The sequence below is a fragment of the Pleuronectes platessa genome, chromosome 12, assembly GCF_947347685.1.
Source record: "Pleuronectes platessa chromosome 12, fPlePla1.1, whole genome shotgun sequence".
Lineage (NCBI taxonomy): Eukaryota > Metazoa > Chordata > Actinopteri > Pleuronectiformes > Pleuronectidae > Pleuronectes > Pleuronectes platessa.
Window position 1 is genome coordinate 6,659,650 of NC_070637.1, and position 18,491 is coordinate 6,678,140.

Here is an 18,491-nt window from a genome sequence, read left to right on the forward strand (position 1 = left end):
CACAATAATGTTAATAAGAAGAACAATACCATTAGTCGTCAGTGAGTCTTGATGTCTCAGCATCAACCTGTGGTTGCTAGGCAACCACAATAGAATCTGAATACGCTGCTCCCAAATTGTGAAAAAGTAGTTGTTAGATAATCATGTGTCAAAAATTGGAACTTTTCATTTTTACATTTGCCTTTTGTTTTAGCTCTGAGCAGTGCACGGCTAATTGTTCCTTTCTGTATTCAGTCTGTATGCTCGGCTAAGTTAACAATCCCCTGGACCCAGCTTTATGTTGAACACACAAATGAATAAAGATCAATGTTAGCCTTTAACAAGCTTAACAAAAAAGCATATGTGTTTATTTCAATGTTCGACCTGATTTATTCAGTTTTTTTGTACTTCAAGTTGTCAGAGCGACAAACTCTCTCTCTCTCTTTCTCTCTCTCTCTCTCTCTCTTTGTCGCTCTCTCTTTGTGTATTTCACTCTCTCTCTCTCTTTCTCTTTGAGGGATGAGATGTAGCCCAAAGGAGATTTTGAACAAGGTTCAAACTGTTCTTTAGCCATCTGGGGCACTAAATCTGCAGTCTGCAGGGATCCGGCTCTTTCACTTAGTGGACTGCGCAGACACTTACTGCTGCACTCAGCATATTTGGACAAAAAGCCAGTACACCATGGTTGGAGATGATGGATGGAAACAATTACTGGAACACACATGAGGGCTATGTTTAGATATGTAAAGTAGCATTAATAAAAGCCTTAAGTAAGGCGATAACTTCAGTCTACAACAAGACTAAAGGAAAAACTGAATTCATACAAAACGATGATTTGCTAGCGTTTGCTAATTTTTTTGATCTTATAAAATACTAATGCAGCATAACTAATAAAGTTAAGAATTCTAAATAGCAGATAAAAAAAGCATTCTTTCCATACAGTGGCCATGATTTTATGGATATAGAAGTAGGCCAGATGCAGAGGGTACAGTTTACTGTCCTGTTTGCATGCTGCATCCTTCTGGAAGAATAATGTAGTGTCAGCTGATTGCATCTGATCCTGACCGGTCAGGTCAAAGTGAGAGCTGGTGAGATTTGTCAACAGGACATGATAAAGGTGGTGAATACTTTTTTTTTTTAAAGATATCTTTTTAGATAAACACATAAATCACGACTACAGCCGTAAGAACTGCATATAAAGCAAAGCTAGAAAGACATTGTGACTTTGTGGTTTTGATAAAAACCTGTGTGCTCGCTCGCACAAAGATTACAACTTTCCCACCCTCTGGAAAAGCGAGGAGATAATGCACTTGCCAAAGTTTCTGCACAGAAAAGATATTTGACTTTGCTGAAATGTATTTTGTTGTTTTGAGTTCTAGCCGGAAGAGTTATAATCATTGCATTCATATATCACCAATAATGTTGCTGCACACTGCAGGAGCTGAAGACAAGTAAATAAACCTCTGGAAAATTACAAGTTACAGACACAACCTTGAGCTGATCTTCACAGTTATTTCAATGAAGGAAAATGTCAGTGGTTGAAGTTGCAAACTGAGGCTTTGTGTATTCGATGAAACAAAATATAATGTAATAATACTGTAATGATGCTGATACTGATGCTTTGTCTCGCTCATTTGCTGATTAGAAGGTTGAATTTATCGCTTTCACTCAGGTATTTTGTTGCTTGGACAGATTTGTTTCTTTTTCCCTGTGTATTTTATGGGAACAAGACCAGGAAGCAAAAGTTACCAGTTACACAGTAGAGTGAAAAAGTTAATTCAACTAACACACCCACACCAGGCATTCTATCCTTCGGGATTTTTGACAAACTTGTTGCACAAATAGACCAGAGGAGAAATCCAAGAGCAGATGTTTCATGACGAGATGAGCTGAGGCTGGAGTGCAAGAAATCTGTCAAAGCAACAAAATATCTGAGTGCGAGCACAAGCTGAGCAATTATAAGCACAAGCAGGGGCTAGTTGATTGAGCGCACAGGGTTTTGAGTGATTGCGTTACAAAAAGAGTGAAATCAAGTCCTTTTCTTAAACTGAAAGATTAGGCTCTTGAATAATGATATGAAACTAAACTCCATAATCATTACTAGGAAAATAGGAAATATAAGGAGGACTCGTCCCAATAATGTGCCTGTCAACACTAACACACACACACACAGAGAGAGAGAGAGAGAGAGAGAGAGAGAGAGAGAGAGAGAGAGAGAGAGAGAGAGAGAGAGAGAGAGAGAGAGAGAGAGAGAGAGAGACAGACAGACAGACAGACAGAGGTTGGAGCAAGTGTGATCATGTGCAGATCCAATACTGAATACTTTGTACAGAAACAAACAAACACAGATCACATCTACCACCGGAACTCTGTTTTAAATGATACAATAGTGAGTAACCATCACAAATCTGACAGAGGCATGATAAGCAGAATCCAAGGGCTTAAAAATGGAAACAGCCGCACATTTGTAGATTACATCTCCATAATCCAAGACTGACACGAAAACTGCCTCAATAACCCACTTGCTCTGCTAATTATTAAAATTCTGGACGTTTTCTTGCTGCAGTTTACCACCAACACTGTCATTGTGATACTTATATTAAAGTTTCTTATCAAACCAGACACAATAATTATTCTTTGTGATTTCCCTGTTAAGTCTATGTTCCCTGTAGATATATGCAAATCATTGTATTAATTAATTCATATTATTAAATTAGTAAATAAATGTACCTCTGGCCATTAAAAATGACAAACATGCCCAAAATTAAGATGTAAGTGCGGCCTATAGGACATATAAAGATAACTGCAAGCATATTCAGGTCATGCTTGAAGGCCAATGCATTCTCTACACGTTCAAGTAGAAACGACAGAAAAGGGGAAAAGGCAAAATTTGTACCTATGGATGATGTGCTGGCTCTGCAGGTAGTCCAGCGCCAGTGTCATCTCACAGAGGTAGAGTTTGACAGCGTCCTCGCTAAACTGAACGTTCTGCTGCAGGTGGTAGCGCAGGTCTCCTCCCAGCAGGAGGTCCACCACCATGAACATGTCCTCCTCATCCTGAAACGAGTACCTGGGACCAATGAGGGGGGGGGGGGGGGGAGAAACAACACACAGCGCTAAGTCACTGTCCAGTGTGGGAAGGAAACACTATATGAAAGTAAGCCAAAGACTGAGCACACAAACAACACATCGTAGTCCAGAGGCAGCTTGAATGCTAATGCATGCAGTGCACACAACACATCACAAGACACACATGCACGAACATGGCATAATACATAGAGCACAGGAAAACTCCATATTCATGCATCTTTCTATGCCTCGTAAGATATCTGCAGCCTTGATGCATAATGCATTTTTATGAACATTAATGCATACTTGAGTTTTTTTATGGATGTATATCGGCTGCTGGCAGACTCTGAACATAAACGTTGTATGGAATTGTAATATCATATCTTAATAACATATGTAAAAGGACGCAAGAAGAAAGGCTTGAAAGCTTGAAATCGTGCTCAATGTGAACTGTCAACTGGAGGCTTCTTGTGGTCCGCTAAACATTTTTGGCAATCAGGCTTATAAATCATGCACATCAAATTAAAACACAGCCTCTCAGGGATCTGGGGGGGGGGGGGGGGGATTTGTAACACTCAACTCCACAGCACAGAACAAAACATTAAGCCACACGGGCAAACAAACTGTTTTATAAAACAGAATCCAATTTTTCATCTAAAAGAAATTAAGGCAGAATAATATCTTAATAGGCCCCCCATGTCAACGTTGCAGAAGAGGAGGGAAACAAACTTAGCCTTGGTGATTTCCTTTATCTAACGTGGTTTAAATGTGGCTGCTACTGAGCCAATTCTTTACTCTCCCATCCAAGCTCGGATGCTGTGGTGGTATTGCTTCTTTTTATAGCTGCAGGTTCTCTCTGCATCCTCTCGCTTGGCCCTAAACACTCAGGGGGACATTCTGATTGGTCCTCCTTGCTGCAATTTCCTGCCTCTCTGTAAGTGAGAAATGGGGCCTGTGTTCGCTGCAGAGTGAAAATCAGTCCATGTCAGCCACAGATCGGTGGCTCTGCAGCAGAGAATGAAGCCCATTTACAGAACTGTTGGTTCTTCTGCTTCTTCCAAAATGCTGCGTAGATTGGTTGATAAACTGACCTTGATTTTAATGTGATAGGATGGATGATGGGCAACACATCAAGTTGTTTGCTCATGAGCCCTGCCATTTAATTTCTAGAAAAATACTTCAATATTTAGCTTTGTATGTCTATTAAAATAGTTAAAAACAAGTTTTTATGATATTATATATAACAAGAATTAAGTTGTTATTTTAGGAGAATGAAGTCATAATCTTAAACCTAGTTTGTTGGTTTGGATCCAGAGGGACTGAAACTCTTCTTTATCTTCATGATACAACTTTATTCTCTTAATATTATACGTGTGTTATCGAATACGACTTTACTCTCGTAATACTTTACTGTAATAAAATTGAGTTCCATCTCGATTACAACTTAATTCTCTTAATATTCCGACTTTATTCTTGAGATTTCAGAATTGGTTTTTATCTTCAACATGGCCCTTATTCTCGGACCTACTCCTTACACACCCTGCCTCCACCAAAACAATGCACTCAACAGAAAATGACAGAAGAGCCACCTCCATCCGACATAGTGAAGCAACCTGTCCCGACCCTTCACTGCTCAGCCACAACACTGAAACACATGGTGGCCTCAGCAGATGGCCGGCCCCAGGTTGTTGTTTGCGGTTGGCAGGGAATCCTCGCTGTCACCTTTTTATCACCTCATTGTCACAGTCTGATTCCTGGTACCCAGTTGACGGATGAGGCCACACTCGCTATCTCAGCGTTCCACACAACACTCTTTCCAATCCAACACCAAAATATCTGGGCACTTAAAAGGGGAGGACTGTCACTGCCTCCCCCCCACCTCTACTGAGGTGACCAGGAGATGTCAGATACGGGCCGACAACTGGAGCATGTGAAAGCTCCAGTGCTGACAAGACTTGTCGCCTTTAAGACTCGCGCTAGGGATGGGACGAAAGAAATGCAAACAATTTTACTCTCCGGTTATTTTAGAGCACTTCGCTCTGAATAAACACAATGTGAAGTCCACAAATTTGACAGTCCTTAAAAAAAACAAATGAAGGTGTGTTTTTTTGGGAGTGGGAGAGGAAATGAAAAGCGACAAGTATCTAGCCCTATTCAGCAGTAACTCCGGGAAAACGTCCCCACAACGGGGTGCCTTTTGAGTATGAAGAATGCAGAAGGAAATTCAATGTTCAGACGAGTTCACAACAATAGAAGAATCATCAGGGCCTTCAGTTGAGAGGTGTTTTTGTTTACAGCACATCGACTCGGGCATCTGCCCATATCTCTAAAGGCTATTGAATCTCATCTTTGTTCGGTTCTGCATCTGTTATGAAAACAAATGATTGTCTGGAGTGTCTGAGTTGGTTTACCCCTGGGTCTCCTTCAAGGACAGCGTGGCGAGAATACTCTATTTAACAAAGGATGTATTTATGTAGAAGTTTTATATTGAGCTCTGACCCGATGTCCAAACTCTTCCTGTGAGTTTCTCACAGTCTTGCACATTGCACATTGCCACTTCATCTATTGTCGAAATTCAACAAATATATAACAAAGATTATTGCAACTAGACTTTATCAAACTGGGACACTGGAATGGGTCTAAATAATGTTTTACCACGAATCTCATTTAACGTTCCCTCTGCTTCACCTATTACAATTTATTGTGTCGCTCATTATAATGAGCACAGAGGAGTCTCGGGTCAGACCCTCAAGTCTGAACGAGGGCCTGGCAGTAATCTGGGGGCCTGGGGAGAGCTGTTACTATCCAAAACTAGGAGGAGGCCATGTGGAAAGGCCAGGACAGGACAAGGCTGCAACAGTCACAGGGAGGTTAGCCGGCTGGAAGGAGTACAAGGAACAGGCTGAAATAATCAGGCCACAATGACAAATGAGCCCGGGGAGGCAGGGAGGAGTGAGGAAAATAAAGGGACAGCGGAAGAGGAGAACAGTTTTTAGGAAAAAAGCGAGAGAGAGAAACATGAGCTTGTGATTGTGTTGGCTCGAGTTGCTCTGCAAAGTTTCAGTGGCCTACATAAAGTTGATGATCGAGATGGGCTGGCTGGAGCTGGCTGCATGACTCAATCACGAGACACTTGAATGCTCCGCTGAGGACTCCTGCAACAATGGCGTGAGTGAACGCTGCCTCTCCTGTCAGCCACATCCAAACAGTCGCCTTAAGACACAGCACCTCAACTGGCCTCATTTCACAAAAACAACCTTGAAAAACATGTTCTACAAAAAGTTATTCTGTAAAAAGTAGTGTGCGGTACAGTTTCACTAAAAGTCCTTCAAGACTGCAAGTCCAGGGGAAAATAATCTGTGGTTGCTCAATGCTGTATTAGAGAAGCAGACTCCTGTGCCTTTTGGGACTGATCCCATATTTCGCCTTTTATGAGGATGATTTAAAGCTAAGCCCCCTCATAGGGCTTGTTATAACTGCTGACTCGGGGTGTAGAGGCTAATTTGCTCCACAGTCTCCAAAGGCCTTGTTCCATCCCGACTAAAATCAATATTCCTAATGGAGGCTGAACAGGACACGGCACATCCCTCCTGATGAAAGGATGGACTGGAAGAGGGCTGCATCACACAACGCTTCCTCAGATGACTCACCCGTTTTGGTTTAAAATCCTTTAAGATGAGGCCGTGTTTAAAGCTTCAACTCTATGATGACAGTTGCTCTGACAATCCCGGCTACCCTCGCCAATCTGTTTCCCACAGCACAGTGGTCCTGTCCATTTGGTCATGATTCACTGCCGTGTCTCTGAGCCCTTAGGGAGAGCGGCTGGTTGTGTTGTTGTGATGTAACACTTAAGGCAAAATCTTGCTTTTACTATGATGTACTATACCCCATATACCAGGGGATCAAATTCGATGCTTCGCACTAACGCTGGTTACTCGCTGCCTCTGGATGGGGAGAGGTGACCCCAGTCCTTAGCTATTTTCAAAAATATGTGAGGGAAAGAGGCAGTCAGCGTCTTCTCATGTGTCACAAATCCTTACAAGGATTTGTGTGCATTGGGCATGTGCAGCAAATGATAGTTCATTTTTCCTCCTCCAAGGTAATCCATTCAGTGTACCCTGGACTCCTACACATCATATCCATGCAGCGAGGGAATGGTCGCAGCAATTACCATGGGCTGAAAACTTGACATCCGCCCAGCTTACAGCAGCCTTTACCCGGCTGATGGGATTCGGTGTGGGCTTTCACGAGGTTGCTTCCAAATGAACTTCCTCTGAAGCTGCGGACGGAGCCATTCAAAAGAACGGCACAACTCTGGATTTTTCAGTGAGCGCAGAACTGCTTTCCGCTTCGAGACGGAACGTATTTGTGTCGTTGTGTGTGTGTGTGTGTGTGTGTGTGTGTGTGCAGGTGAAAGGTGAAGGAAAACCTAGCTGCACATTTCTTTTTGACAGAACAGATCAAGGCCGAATACTTCCTGTGTGTTGTCTTGCGCGCGCCCCTCCTCTCCAACTGGATTCCCTCCCCCTCCTCTTGATGATTGCAGGAATCATTACTTCCTCTGACGGCTATTTGGTGTGTTTTCCTGCGCTCTCTCTGACTGTGTCTCTTCGGCTCCCTCTTGGCACTGTATCAATAAAACTATGAAGCCCTATCGAAGCTGGCATTTCATGTGAGTTGCAATTTTTGTGTGTGTTTGCTTTAGAGAATAGGCAATTCCCACAAAACCCAGCTGGTCTATTGCACATCATTAATAACGCCCGAATACCACGCTCCAGATTGGTCTGATTGAAAAGTCTATGGATACGGTCTGATCAACAGGGAATTGGTTAAACAGCATAACCACGCGGCTAACCAGTTAGGTAACGAGTTGTTGTACAGTAAGGAAGAAGATGGAGAGATGAAGCAGAATTCTCATCTGTCCTGTCTCATTACCTGCCCCGGCTGAGAATCCATCTCCGGCAGCAGCTAAATGAAGCAGACAGTTTCTGCGATGCATACAGGTGCAACACATAACAATGCTGTCACGCACAGATGCTCGCACAGTGTCGGCATAAACTGGGGCAGATATAAGAAACACCATAGACTTCGGCTATAATTTATTTCCTTCTTCTCTCACAGTGTTCTCCTCTCTCCAGATTGAGGAGAAAACAAATCTAAACTTTCCCTGAATCATATATCTTTGTGCAGGGAGAAAGCGTTTCTATCTGATCCAGACATTTGACACACAAGTACTTTCCGTCAGTACCAGAAAGAAGTATTCTGGAGCAAAATCCCAAAACACTTATTTATCATTACTCTTTCTGGTGGCTTTACATCAGGACAAGATAGTAACATTTAGAACAGCTGCATCCAGATGCTATCACACAGCTGGTTTTATGTGCCGTCTCTCGCTCTGTGACACTTTCTGATGGTAGCGGCTTGTTGAGAACGCACCATATGATGCTTCATATGTTATGCAGATTTGACAGCCTCTCTGTGCTTTTCAATTGGGCCAGTCAGATACAAGCAGGAACGGTGCAAGGGAAATACAGGAAAAGGACATTATTGGTAAGAAAAGTCGTCTAAGGGCCCAAGAATAGATGCCAATGACCTTTTCTTTTAGATATACTGGGCGGCTGTGGCTCAGGAGGAAGATATCAGAAGGTCTGTTGTTCAATCCCCTGCTCCTCCAGTTTGCATTCTGAAGTGTCCTTGGGAAGATTCTGTCCCTGACAGCTGTTCCAACAGCACATGAATGGTGGGTGAATGGGTACATGTGTGAATGTGACTTTAAAGCATTTTGAGTGTTTGATAAGACTCGAAGAAGCGCTTGATATAAATACTGATCTAAAGACATTTTCTACTGCTTTCCTTCTTTAAAGAGTTGGTTTATCTTAGATATCAACAGATTAAATTCAATCTAGCTGCACCAAATTACACTTACTAGTAGATACAGTCCCCTAAATATGCCACTTGTTTTCATCAGTATCTCTGTATTATTCTCTAAATTCACTAAAATGTTAAATAACATTATTAAAGTTCTGCCCACTGATCTAGATTGGCCCCCAAATTCAATGGCTCTTCCATGAAGACAAACCACAACCTTCCACTAAGTTGTGTGGTAATTCGTCCAGTAGTTTTTGCATACCCCCACTAACAAACAGGCAGAACAAATACATATGAAAACATGACACCTCCTCGGCTGAAGTAATTAGATCCATTGTATGAGGCAGGTAGATATTTCCATCCTTGGCAAATAAAACAATCCTCTCTTTATGCATGGGAATCAATAGAAGCTTTGTGATTTGTGTGAACTGCCCCTTTAATGTTTATGGTATTTTCTATCCTAATTATTATTCTGCTACATGTAGATGAGCCTTAGAATTATACATACGCCGGGTAATATACCGTTACACATATGGGGTTGAATAATGGTCCTATCCAAGTGCATATGGATTATCCATATTGAAACTAATTACTGAGAACAGGACGGACGAGGGAAAGTCGCTCGTGTTTCAAACCTGATCCCACTGAGACGGACAGGCCCTGTCAGGAGCATCTCTGTAAAGTTGACGTAGAATCTGTGAAACTACTAATTCCAACATAGATGCCACAATGCAGTTTAGCATCTTATCTCTAATTGGCATTTAAAATAGTGCAGGATGCAGAGTCAGAGAGAGAGAGAGAGAGAGAGAGAGAGAGAGAGAGAAAGAGCAGCATAGCAGTAGGAAAACTAGAACACAGAAAAGCTTTGGCAGCCTTACCCTCCTACAGGGAATTATTCTATAAAAGATACACAGGCCAGCTACTGTACGCTCATTAAAATACCCTCAGTTTGTTCTGGAGTGGCTTCTCTGGCTGGAAAAAAACTTGTAGATTCAACTTAAATCATTGACCACTTGAAGAGGGAACAAGCCCAGGACAGGACTTTGTCTTGAATCATCTACTCAATTTCTTCACATAATCGATCTATGGTGGAATGGCTGAATAGCTAAATATTCTGGGAGCGATCGCTTAGAGAAGTTGGGCACGTGCACTATCATTCTACCAATTACAGAGGAGTAAAGTGCTTTGTGTAATATGCCGTGAATGCCGTGCCAGGTCCCCAATTACATTTAGAAATGTGTCCCACTCGGAGATGAGCGTTGAATAATGAAAGAAGCCTCCATTCACCCACATATCAGACTCAAGGGAAGAATAAGGTCATTTCAAACCACAGTAATTATCAAATGTGTGCTTCATGGGCTCAGAGTCAAAATTAATATCCCAAAAATATCTCTCCTGTGTAAATACTTTCTTTTACTAATGGCTGTTGGTTTCTGGGGGAAGATTTGTTTCAAACCTTAATGAAAGTCACACTTTCTTCCCACTAAGTGAACAAATGCAGAATATGAAGTTCATGCAACACTGGGGCCGTTATATCTAAAGAGCACATCTATTTTAGGGGCTGCAGCAGTTCTTAGAGTGCATGCACTTCTCTACTAAGGATTTGCGTCGGGTAAATACACAAGACGAACAGACGAGGCAAAGCGGATGAGCGACACAGGCAGAGCCGAGCACATTTAAAGTGTAAAAACGTGGAATAGTCACCAGAGATTTACTAAAAAAACATGTTCAATTTCCTGTAGGATCTCAAGCTCTCTAAAGACGTTTCGGACCTCATCTCTCTCGACACATTGCTGCTTGTTCATGTACTTCATGGCGTACATCTTCTCTGTGTCCCTCTTTTGCACAATGCATACCTGCAGCAGGAAAGAGAAGAACAGAGAGAAAGAAACACATTTAAGCATATTGGTAAAAGACAAACATGTATTCACGCAAATTTTATAAAAATACATGATTTTTAAAACAACATGTACACATGGGCCTTTTCAGACCTGGCAGTAACATCTGTCCTAACAGAATCTGTTAGAATCTGATCAAAGTGTTAAGTCTGTCTTTTAACACCACAAATGTTTGTGTGTGTATGTCAGTGTGTGTGTGCGTGCGCAGGACAAATTTGAGTCACACAGTGAAAAGAATGTGGCCACATGCGTCTCAGTGATCGGATCTCAGGACCCATTCAGGATGCATTTAGGTGCATTCAGACCCGTACACACTTGGTATTAAAATCTGTCCTCAGAGATCCGATCACACCTGGCATTAAAACGTGTGAGAGCTGACCACTCATTACGGATGATTCCAACGATTCTGAACTTTGATGAGGGAAAAAGAAACACATCGCTGCTAAAGTATCTAGGCCACAGCTCCACAAATGTGTCTGTCCGCCATGCAAATACTGTTTTCAAAATAGCACAGAGAATCTTTCAGCTGTTGAGGAATGTGATTGTGGTGCTAGAGGTGACCTATACCGAAGCATGGGGAGCTGCCGCGCTGAGCAGCTCTACTGAACTTCATTTCCGAACAAGAAGTTTGTGGCAGAGACAACTTCCCAACAAATCACCTCGTTACTTATTCATCACAAGTTTTGTGGTTTTGTCAGGAAGTGACTGCAAAGATCAGAGGCAGGATGGGACTCCCGAGGTCAGAGTCATTACAGTAACATTAGTCTCCGACCACAGTCAATTCTTAAAGTTGCTTGTCTGTCATTTTCTTTCTTTAAGTGTGTTACCTTTAGAGTAAATACTTATGCATGTTTAATCATGATAACATGGTATAGCATGACTCGTCATCCAACACACATATGGCATATGGGATTGTTTAATGGCAAATATGGAGAAGAGGAATGTAACAAATAACTCAGCAGTCAGTGAGTATTGGACACTAATTTGAAGATGGATGAAGCCTCTCCACTACGTCCCACTATCCAGAAATGAAGCTACTTGAGCCTGCGCAGAAGCAATCAAGGAATGGAGCTGTTGTTGTTCAGGTCCGGTCAATACCTGTTCTAAACCAATCGTTAGTCAATCAATAGTCAGCTGTCAATCATGACGTTTCCCCCCATTTTATTGAATCAAATATCTAATTAAAACCAAACTCAGTGAAAAATGTAACATAAATCAGTGTGATTAGAATTGCCTAAAATGACAGAAAAAATGTATTCAACCTTTATTGTGATTAAGGGTTTCGGTTAGCCACTCAGTGGATATCGAGATGCTTTGGTTCACTTTTGGGGAGAAGTCATGGCACCAACACCATCAGTACAACACACTAGCTTCGAATGCAGAGTTGTTAAAAGGATTTGCACTAAAATAGTGTCATGCCTTTATTTCTTAGACTTGATTTGTTCAAAATTATGTGAAAAGAGAAACCTGACCTCCTCTGGCAAAGGGGAACTCTGGTTAGCTAGATTCCAAATGAAAAAAGTGGATATCTTTGTCTTGTATGGGTTTTTCTTGGATTTCAAAAAAGCATGTGTTCAAGACAACAAAATGTCCATCACTGGGGCAGCAGTGCAGCAAGAAACATTTTTCCGTATCCGTGTAATGCACTTAGTGGGGGTCGAGCTGGAATCTGATTACTGACCACCTGCATGTAAGTGCAGTCTCTGATTTTCCTCCTTAACTTGATTTCTCCCAGTACCCGGGCTTCTTGTGTGCACGTAGCCACAGTGAATGTGAATCCCTCACAGAAGGAGAGACAACTCTCACCATCATGCAAAGTACATCAGGAACAAAATGTGGCCCATGAAAGTGTCCAGCTTCACTACCAGCCCCCTGCTAGGTATATTTCAGATGTGGACAGAAGAGCTAAGCAGGAGAGAGTTGTATACCAAGAGATAGGTTTCCTCATTATAGTCTGAGCTAGACAAATGGCTGCTTTACACCACATACCGGCCCTGATGCACCACAAAAAAAACGTTTCACTGAGTCTTTTTCTCATTTGCTCAGTCTTTAAGAATCATAAAAGAGAAAACAAATACCAACTTGATTGAAGGCATATGGTGTTTGTGCAGCAGTGCATCGTAGAATCAATTTGCTGATACCATCTGAAAACAACTTAATTTGTTTTTTATATACAATTCACCGCTCCATAATTTTGTTCAGGTTTTTGGCAGATGTTAAAATGGACATTTTCTAGTGAAACACTATTTATTTACCTGTACTAATACACACATAGACAGCAGTCGAAAGCACCGGGACATTTCCCATTGGCCTGAGGATTCTAACAGCGACCTCGATGCAAGCAGCATTGAGTTGAAGGACCTCTCAGAATCAGGTCCATCCAAACCTGAGAGGCCGTCAGGGACAAAGAGAATTTCATCTTCTAATCAAGGAGCTGTGAAATTATCCCGATTGCTTCCAAGTCTATTCCCGGATGTCAGATGTCCGGTTTGATACGCTGGAGCAACACGGGGCCCACGTATTAAATAGAAGAAAACGGATTTCTGTGATGAAATTGATCCAAAATGCTCCAACGGCAAAACAAACCTGTTCTAAAAACTTAAATGACAGAAGAAAGTTTCAGAGTTGTTGTGTAAACAATATAATGTTATTATACACAATATAATAATACTATAAACAATTATCTGAATGCACAGAAATACAATTCCCACAAGACAAGAATAGTCTTAAAGATATATATTATATTATGTTATATTTTAAGTGGTGTGACTAGTGTGTTCCTAGTATATTTTGAAAACTCACAACTGATAGTAGACTATTTGTTGGTCAGTCACAAATTTAAATATACGTAATTGATCCACACACCAGGGAAATATTTATACCTATTATTCATTCATGTTTCCTCATAGATGACCATAGAAGCCAAATTTATCCTTTGTCTTGGGCCTGTTACTGCTACTGTGCCTGGTTTGCGTGAACAGGAGTGATCTGCGATGGAGCCAAAATCTCAGCCTGAATATTTGTTAAGTCCGCCCCTGAACTCATGGTTTCCCCTCAAGCACAGATCTCATGGGTGCCAGGTCTGACTTGGCCGTCTCTCCACTTTCCTCCATCTGGAGCCCCTCCAAGCTCAGATTTCCCTGACTTCTGTCCCTTTCATAAGCTCATCGCAGCTAAATACATCAAACCTGTTCCTCCTCTGCCATCAAGTGTCAGATTAAACGGACTAACAGAGGGTCCATGACTCGACTAAATGGACTTCTCCTTCTTTTTTTCAATTAATGATATTGCATATCAGCAGAAATTTTTACCAGATTATATGTAGAAAACCTGCCACTGGACTTCCAAGTGTCCTTATCAGTTTGTCCAGACCACATACGTCCTTCTTAAAAATCTGTTCCCGCCCTCAGCCTGATCACACACAGCTCCAGGCCCTCCCTTTTTCCATCTCCCTCGTTGGGCTGAATTCAGACCCAGTTTCTCTTTGCTCTCAGCCAGGTCAGTTTGTGCCATCTGCACAGTGCTTGAAGGTACACTAAATAAACTCATTTTAATCCTGCTAACAAGAAGTACACCGTCATCCATCTTTCACAATTATGACAAATACTGCTCTTTTCCATAGGCACATAATCCAATTAATTAAAATTAGTGTTGGTTGATTTTCAGAGGCTCCACTGACAGGGAAAGCAATGAGATGAATGGGGAAACCATGCTAAAGGTTGTAAGGCTCCTCCACACAGAAACCATGAGACTTGTATACACTACATATTTGTTTTCAGCAATTAACCCCGGAAAATTTCCAGACAATGAGGTCTGGAGTTTACCTTTGAATGTAGTAGAACATCCTTCTATCAGACCGTTCAATGTTGAGAAGAGGGGTGACACAGCATGGAGGAGTCCGGAAGTAACGTATGAATACTGCTGTGGCGGTCATATGTCTTTGTTTGCAGCACATCAACACCAGCATTGGCCCTGATCACCAAAAGCTCTTAAATCGCATTGTCTTGACAGGTCTTGTTGACAGATTCTTCGACCAACTCTATTTCAACCTAAGATATTTTTGCGTTTTTTTTCACTTATTCTCACATGAGCTAATTCGGACATTATCCAGAGTTGTTAGGAACTGGTCGGAAAAAATTCCAGAAAATGTCCGGAGCCTCAGGCTAAATCCATAATACTATGTTTTCATTTGAAAAATGCATGTTGGCTTCTTATCAGTTTTACACAATCCTGAAAACTCATATCCAGGAAGGAACGCGAGTGCCTGTGTAGACAGGAATTGTTCGAACTACAGCTTGTCTCCTACCCATGTAACCTTTTGTATAGTTGTAAAATTGTGTTAGCAAAGACAACTTGGCCAACACTTATTGAGTATACATACTACACACAAAAGAACCAAGCAGTTATGAGTTTCTACGTCATTGCTTCCAAACATTTCTTTCTGCCCATCCAGACTGAAATGCAACATCGGAGTTTTCAAATTTAAACGGGTGAGGCAGCGTTTTCTAAACCTCTCGGTTTTACCACTCCAGAGTGGTGTTTATTCCAGGTTGATATCCATAGCAGAGATGATGCATTTTCATATGAAAACGTAGTGGTATGGACGTAGCCTCTGACTCAGAAATGTGTCTCTCTGAAGTTGAGTGCATGTCTGAAAGCAGCTCATGTAACATCTTAACACTACATCCTGTGCAAGTGAGAAATAGGCATAAAGCTTATGGGAACTAACTTAAGGTAGAAGTTCCTGTGTGAGGCCCATGAGTGATGGAAGTCACAATCCAATCCGGACAACTGTAAACTATAACTGTGCTCAGAGTCCAGCGCTCAGTGGAAATAACCTTTATTTTCTATTATTGATACAGAACACACTTTTTCCAAGAGACATGATCTGTTAAGTTGACAGCACCGCCGAGTAGAATGTTATAAAAAATGGTCCCTGCTCACAAGTCCATTACTACGTGAGCGTAATGCAACCTAAAAAAGAGAGAAATGTTCAATGTGTTGCATTATTTATCTGTAAGAAGCTTCAGGCCCTCACATACTGGGACGAATGACATGAAATTAACCTAATATCTCATGTTACGCTACAGAAACTGTTGATAGTAATAATGTAAAGCATATGCATGTATGCATGGTCTCAGTATTCACCAGGCTTCATCATTGAGATTCCTTATCCCTTGAATTTTTAATCTGGCTTCATTCAGATGCAGGGATGGCTGCTTCTTTTCAATCTGCTGACCCTTTGCCCTTTTTAGGGCAACTCTATGGACCAAATGGAAATAATTACTACCAGTCATATCGTTGTTCGTGCTGCTGCTGTTTCTTAAAATCACTGTTGTAAGAGAACCTGCCAGGATCCTGTGGTGGGAATTGGTCAAAAAACGAGGTTCTGTGACAAGTTGTCTTTGTAAGTTTATTTGTAAAAAGCTTTCTGCAGAAAGGATCACACAGGCAAGGTGGAGGTTGCAAGTAAGATGAAAAGGGAAGTGTGTGTGTAGGTCACCTCCTGACCCAACCACACGCAGGGTGGGGTGTGTGAATGTATTGTTCTGTGTCTGGAACATATCGTCTGTAGAGGTGTGACTTATAAGCTGCATCCTAAATGTGTTGGAGAGGAAATAGTATCATGTATGGTGAGGGTGTTGTGTCAGTCAGCGGAGTTCTTCGAACAAAGGACAGACACAGTTAAACCAAAGTAGAGGAAAAGGTCACTATAGAATTCAGGTGACCTCAGGATCAACTTCTGCAAGACATGAATAGACAATGGACTCACATGCTGGACAGGGGGGGGCACCAGAACTTTATGTTGAGCTGAACCCTAGATGGAAATGTCTGCTGTAAACATAAACTAAGAAGTCAATTTCCATTACAATCCAACTCAACAAGTCGTTTTCTCTACTGTCGGCGTTACTATCGTTTGAAGATTAAGTTCAGAGAGGCCCTCCGCACCTTTTTTCTTCTTTGTTCCTTTATGTGGAGGTTTGTGATTGATCTACATATGTATCTGAAACTGACAGTCGATGATTGACAGGACTTTAGCCAATGAAAATGTAAGAGTTTTGAGTAATTTATGTTTGACATTGAGTTAATTCTGCTCAAGTTTGCTAGACTGATTATTGAATTGATTGATAGTGGAGCATTCGATACCTTGGAGTTGAAAGCTTGTTGTTTAGCATACAGTGCCTTACATATGTATTCACCCCCTTTACTGTGAAACCCCTAACAAAGATCTGGTGCGACCAATTGCATTCACAAGTCACATTTGCAAGTCACATAATTAGTAAATAGGGTCCACCTGTCTGCAATTTAATCTCAGTATAAATGCACCTGTTCTGTGACGGACTCAGAGTTTGTTGGAGATCATTACTGAACAAACAGCATCATGAAGACCAAGGAGCTCACCAAACAGGTCAGAGATAAAGTTGTGGAGAAATATGAAGCAGGGTTAGGTTATAAAAAATATCCAGAGCTTCCAGAACATCTCTCTGAGCACCATAAAATCCATCATAAGAAAATGGAAAGAATATGGCACAACCGCAAACCTACCAAGAGGAGGCCGTCCACCCAAACTGAAGAGTCGGACAAGGAGAAAATTAATCAGAGAAGCAACCAGGAGGCCCATGGTTACTCTGGAGGAGTTGCAGAGATCCACAGCTGAGGTGGGAGAATCTGTCCACAGGACAACTATTAGTCGTCTACTCCACAAATCTGGCCTTTATGGAAGAGTGGCAAGAAGAAAGCCATTGTTGAAAGGGATCCATAAAAAATCCCGTTTGGAGTTTTCCAGAAGCCATGTGGGAGACACAGCAAACATGTGGAAGAAGGTGCTCTGGTCAGATGAGACCAAAATTGAACTTTTTGGCCTCAATGCAAAACGCTATGTGTGGCAAAAACCCAACACTGCCCATCACCCTGAGCACACCATCCCAACAGTGAAACATGGTGGTGGTAGCATCATGCTGTGGGGATGCTTCTCTTCAGCAGGTACAGGGAAACTGGTCAGAATAGAGGGAAAGATGGATGGAGCCAAATACAGGGAAATCCTTGAAGAAAATCTGATGCAGTCTGCAAAAGACTTGAGACTGGGGCGGAGGTTCATCTTCCAGCAGGACAATGACCCTAAACATACAGCCAGAGCTACAAAGGAATGGTTTGGATTAAAGAATGTTAATGTCTTAAAATGGCCCAGTCAAAGCCCAGACCTCAATCCAATAGAGAATCTATGGCAAGACTTGAAGATTGCGGTTCACAGACGGTCTCCATCCAATCTGACTGAGCTTCATTTTTTTTGCCAAGAAGAATGGACAAACCTTTCCATCTCTAGATGTGCAAAGCTGGTAGAGACATACCCCAAAAGACTTGCAGCTGTAATTGCAGCGAAAGGGGGTTCTACCAAGTATTGACACAGGGGGGTGAATACTTATGCACCCAACAGATGTCAACTTTTTTGTTCTCATTATTGTTTGTGTCACAATAAAATGTATTTTGCACCTCCAAAGTACTATGCATGTTTTGTTGATCAAACGGGAAAAGTTTATTTAAGTCTATTTGAATTCCAGTTAGTAACAGTACATAATGGGAAAAAGTCCAAGGGGGGTGAATACTTATGCAAGGCACTGTATAGGTGAAAGACTAACTGGTCATCGTGGTCATTAAGGATTTGCTTAAATCATGCAC

The 18,491-nt window shown here is 41.7% G+C and overlaps 1 protein-coding gene across 1 annotated transcript in view; it reads right to left on the reverse strand.

The window, feature by feature from the left end:
• Positions 1 to 18,491, reverse strand: part of LOC128453297 (serine/threonine-protein kinase 32C) — an 86,726-nt gene that overhangs the window by 18,763 nt on the left and 49,472 nt on the right. The window contains exons 3-4 of the mRNA XM_053436105.1: positions 10,621 to 10,772; positions 2,876 to 3,049 (exon numbers count right to left, since the gene is read on the reverse strand). Of these exons, the coding sequence (XP_053292080.1) occupies positions 2,876 to 3,049; positions 10,621 to 10,772 (326 nt within the window). The remainder of the gene's footprint in view (positions 1 to 2,875; positions 3,050 to 10,620; positions 10,773 to 18,491) is intronic.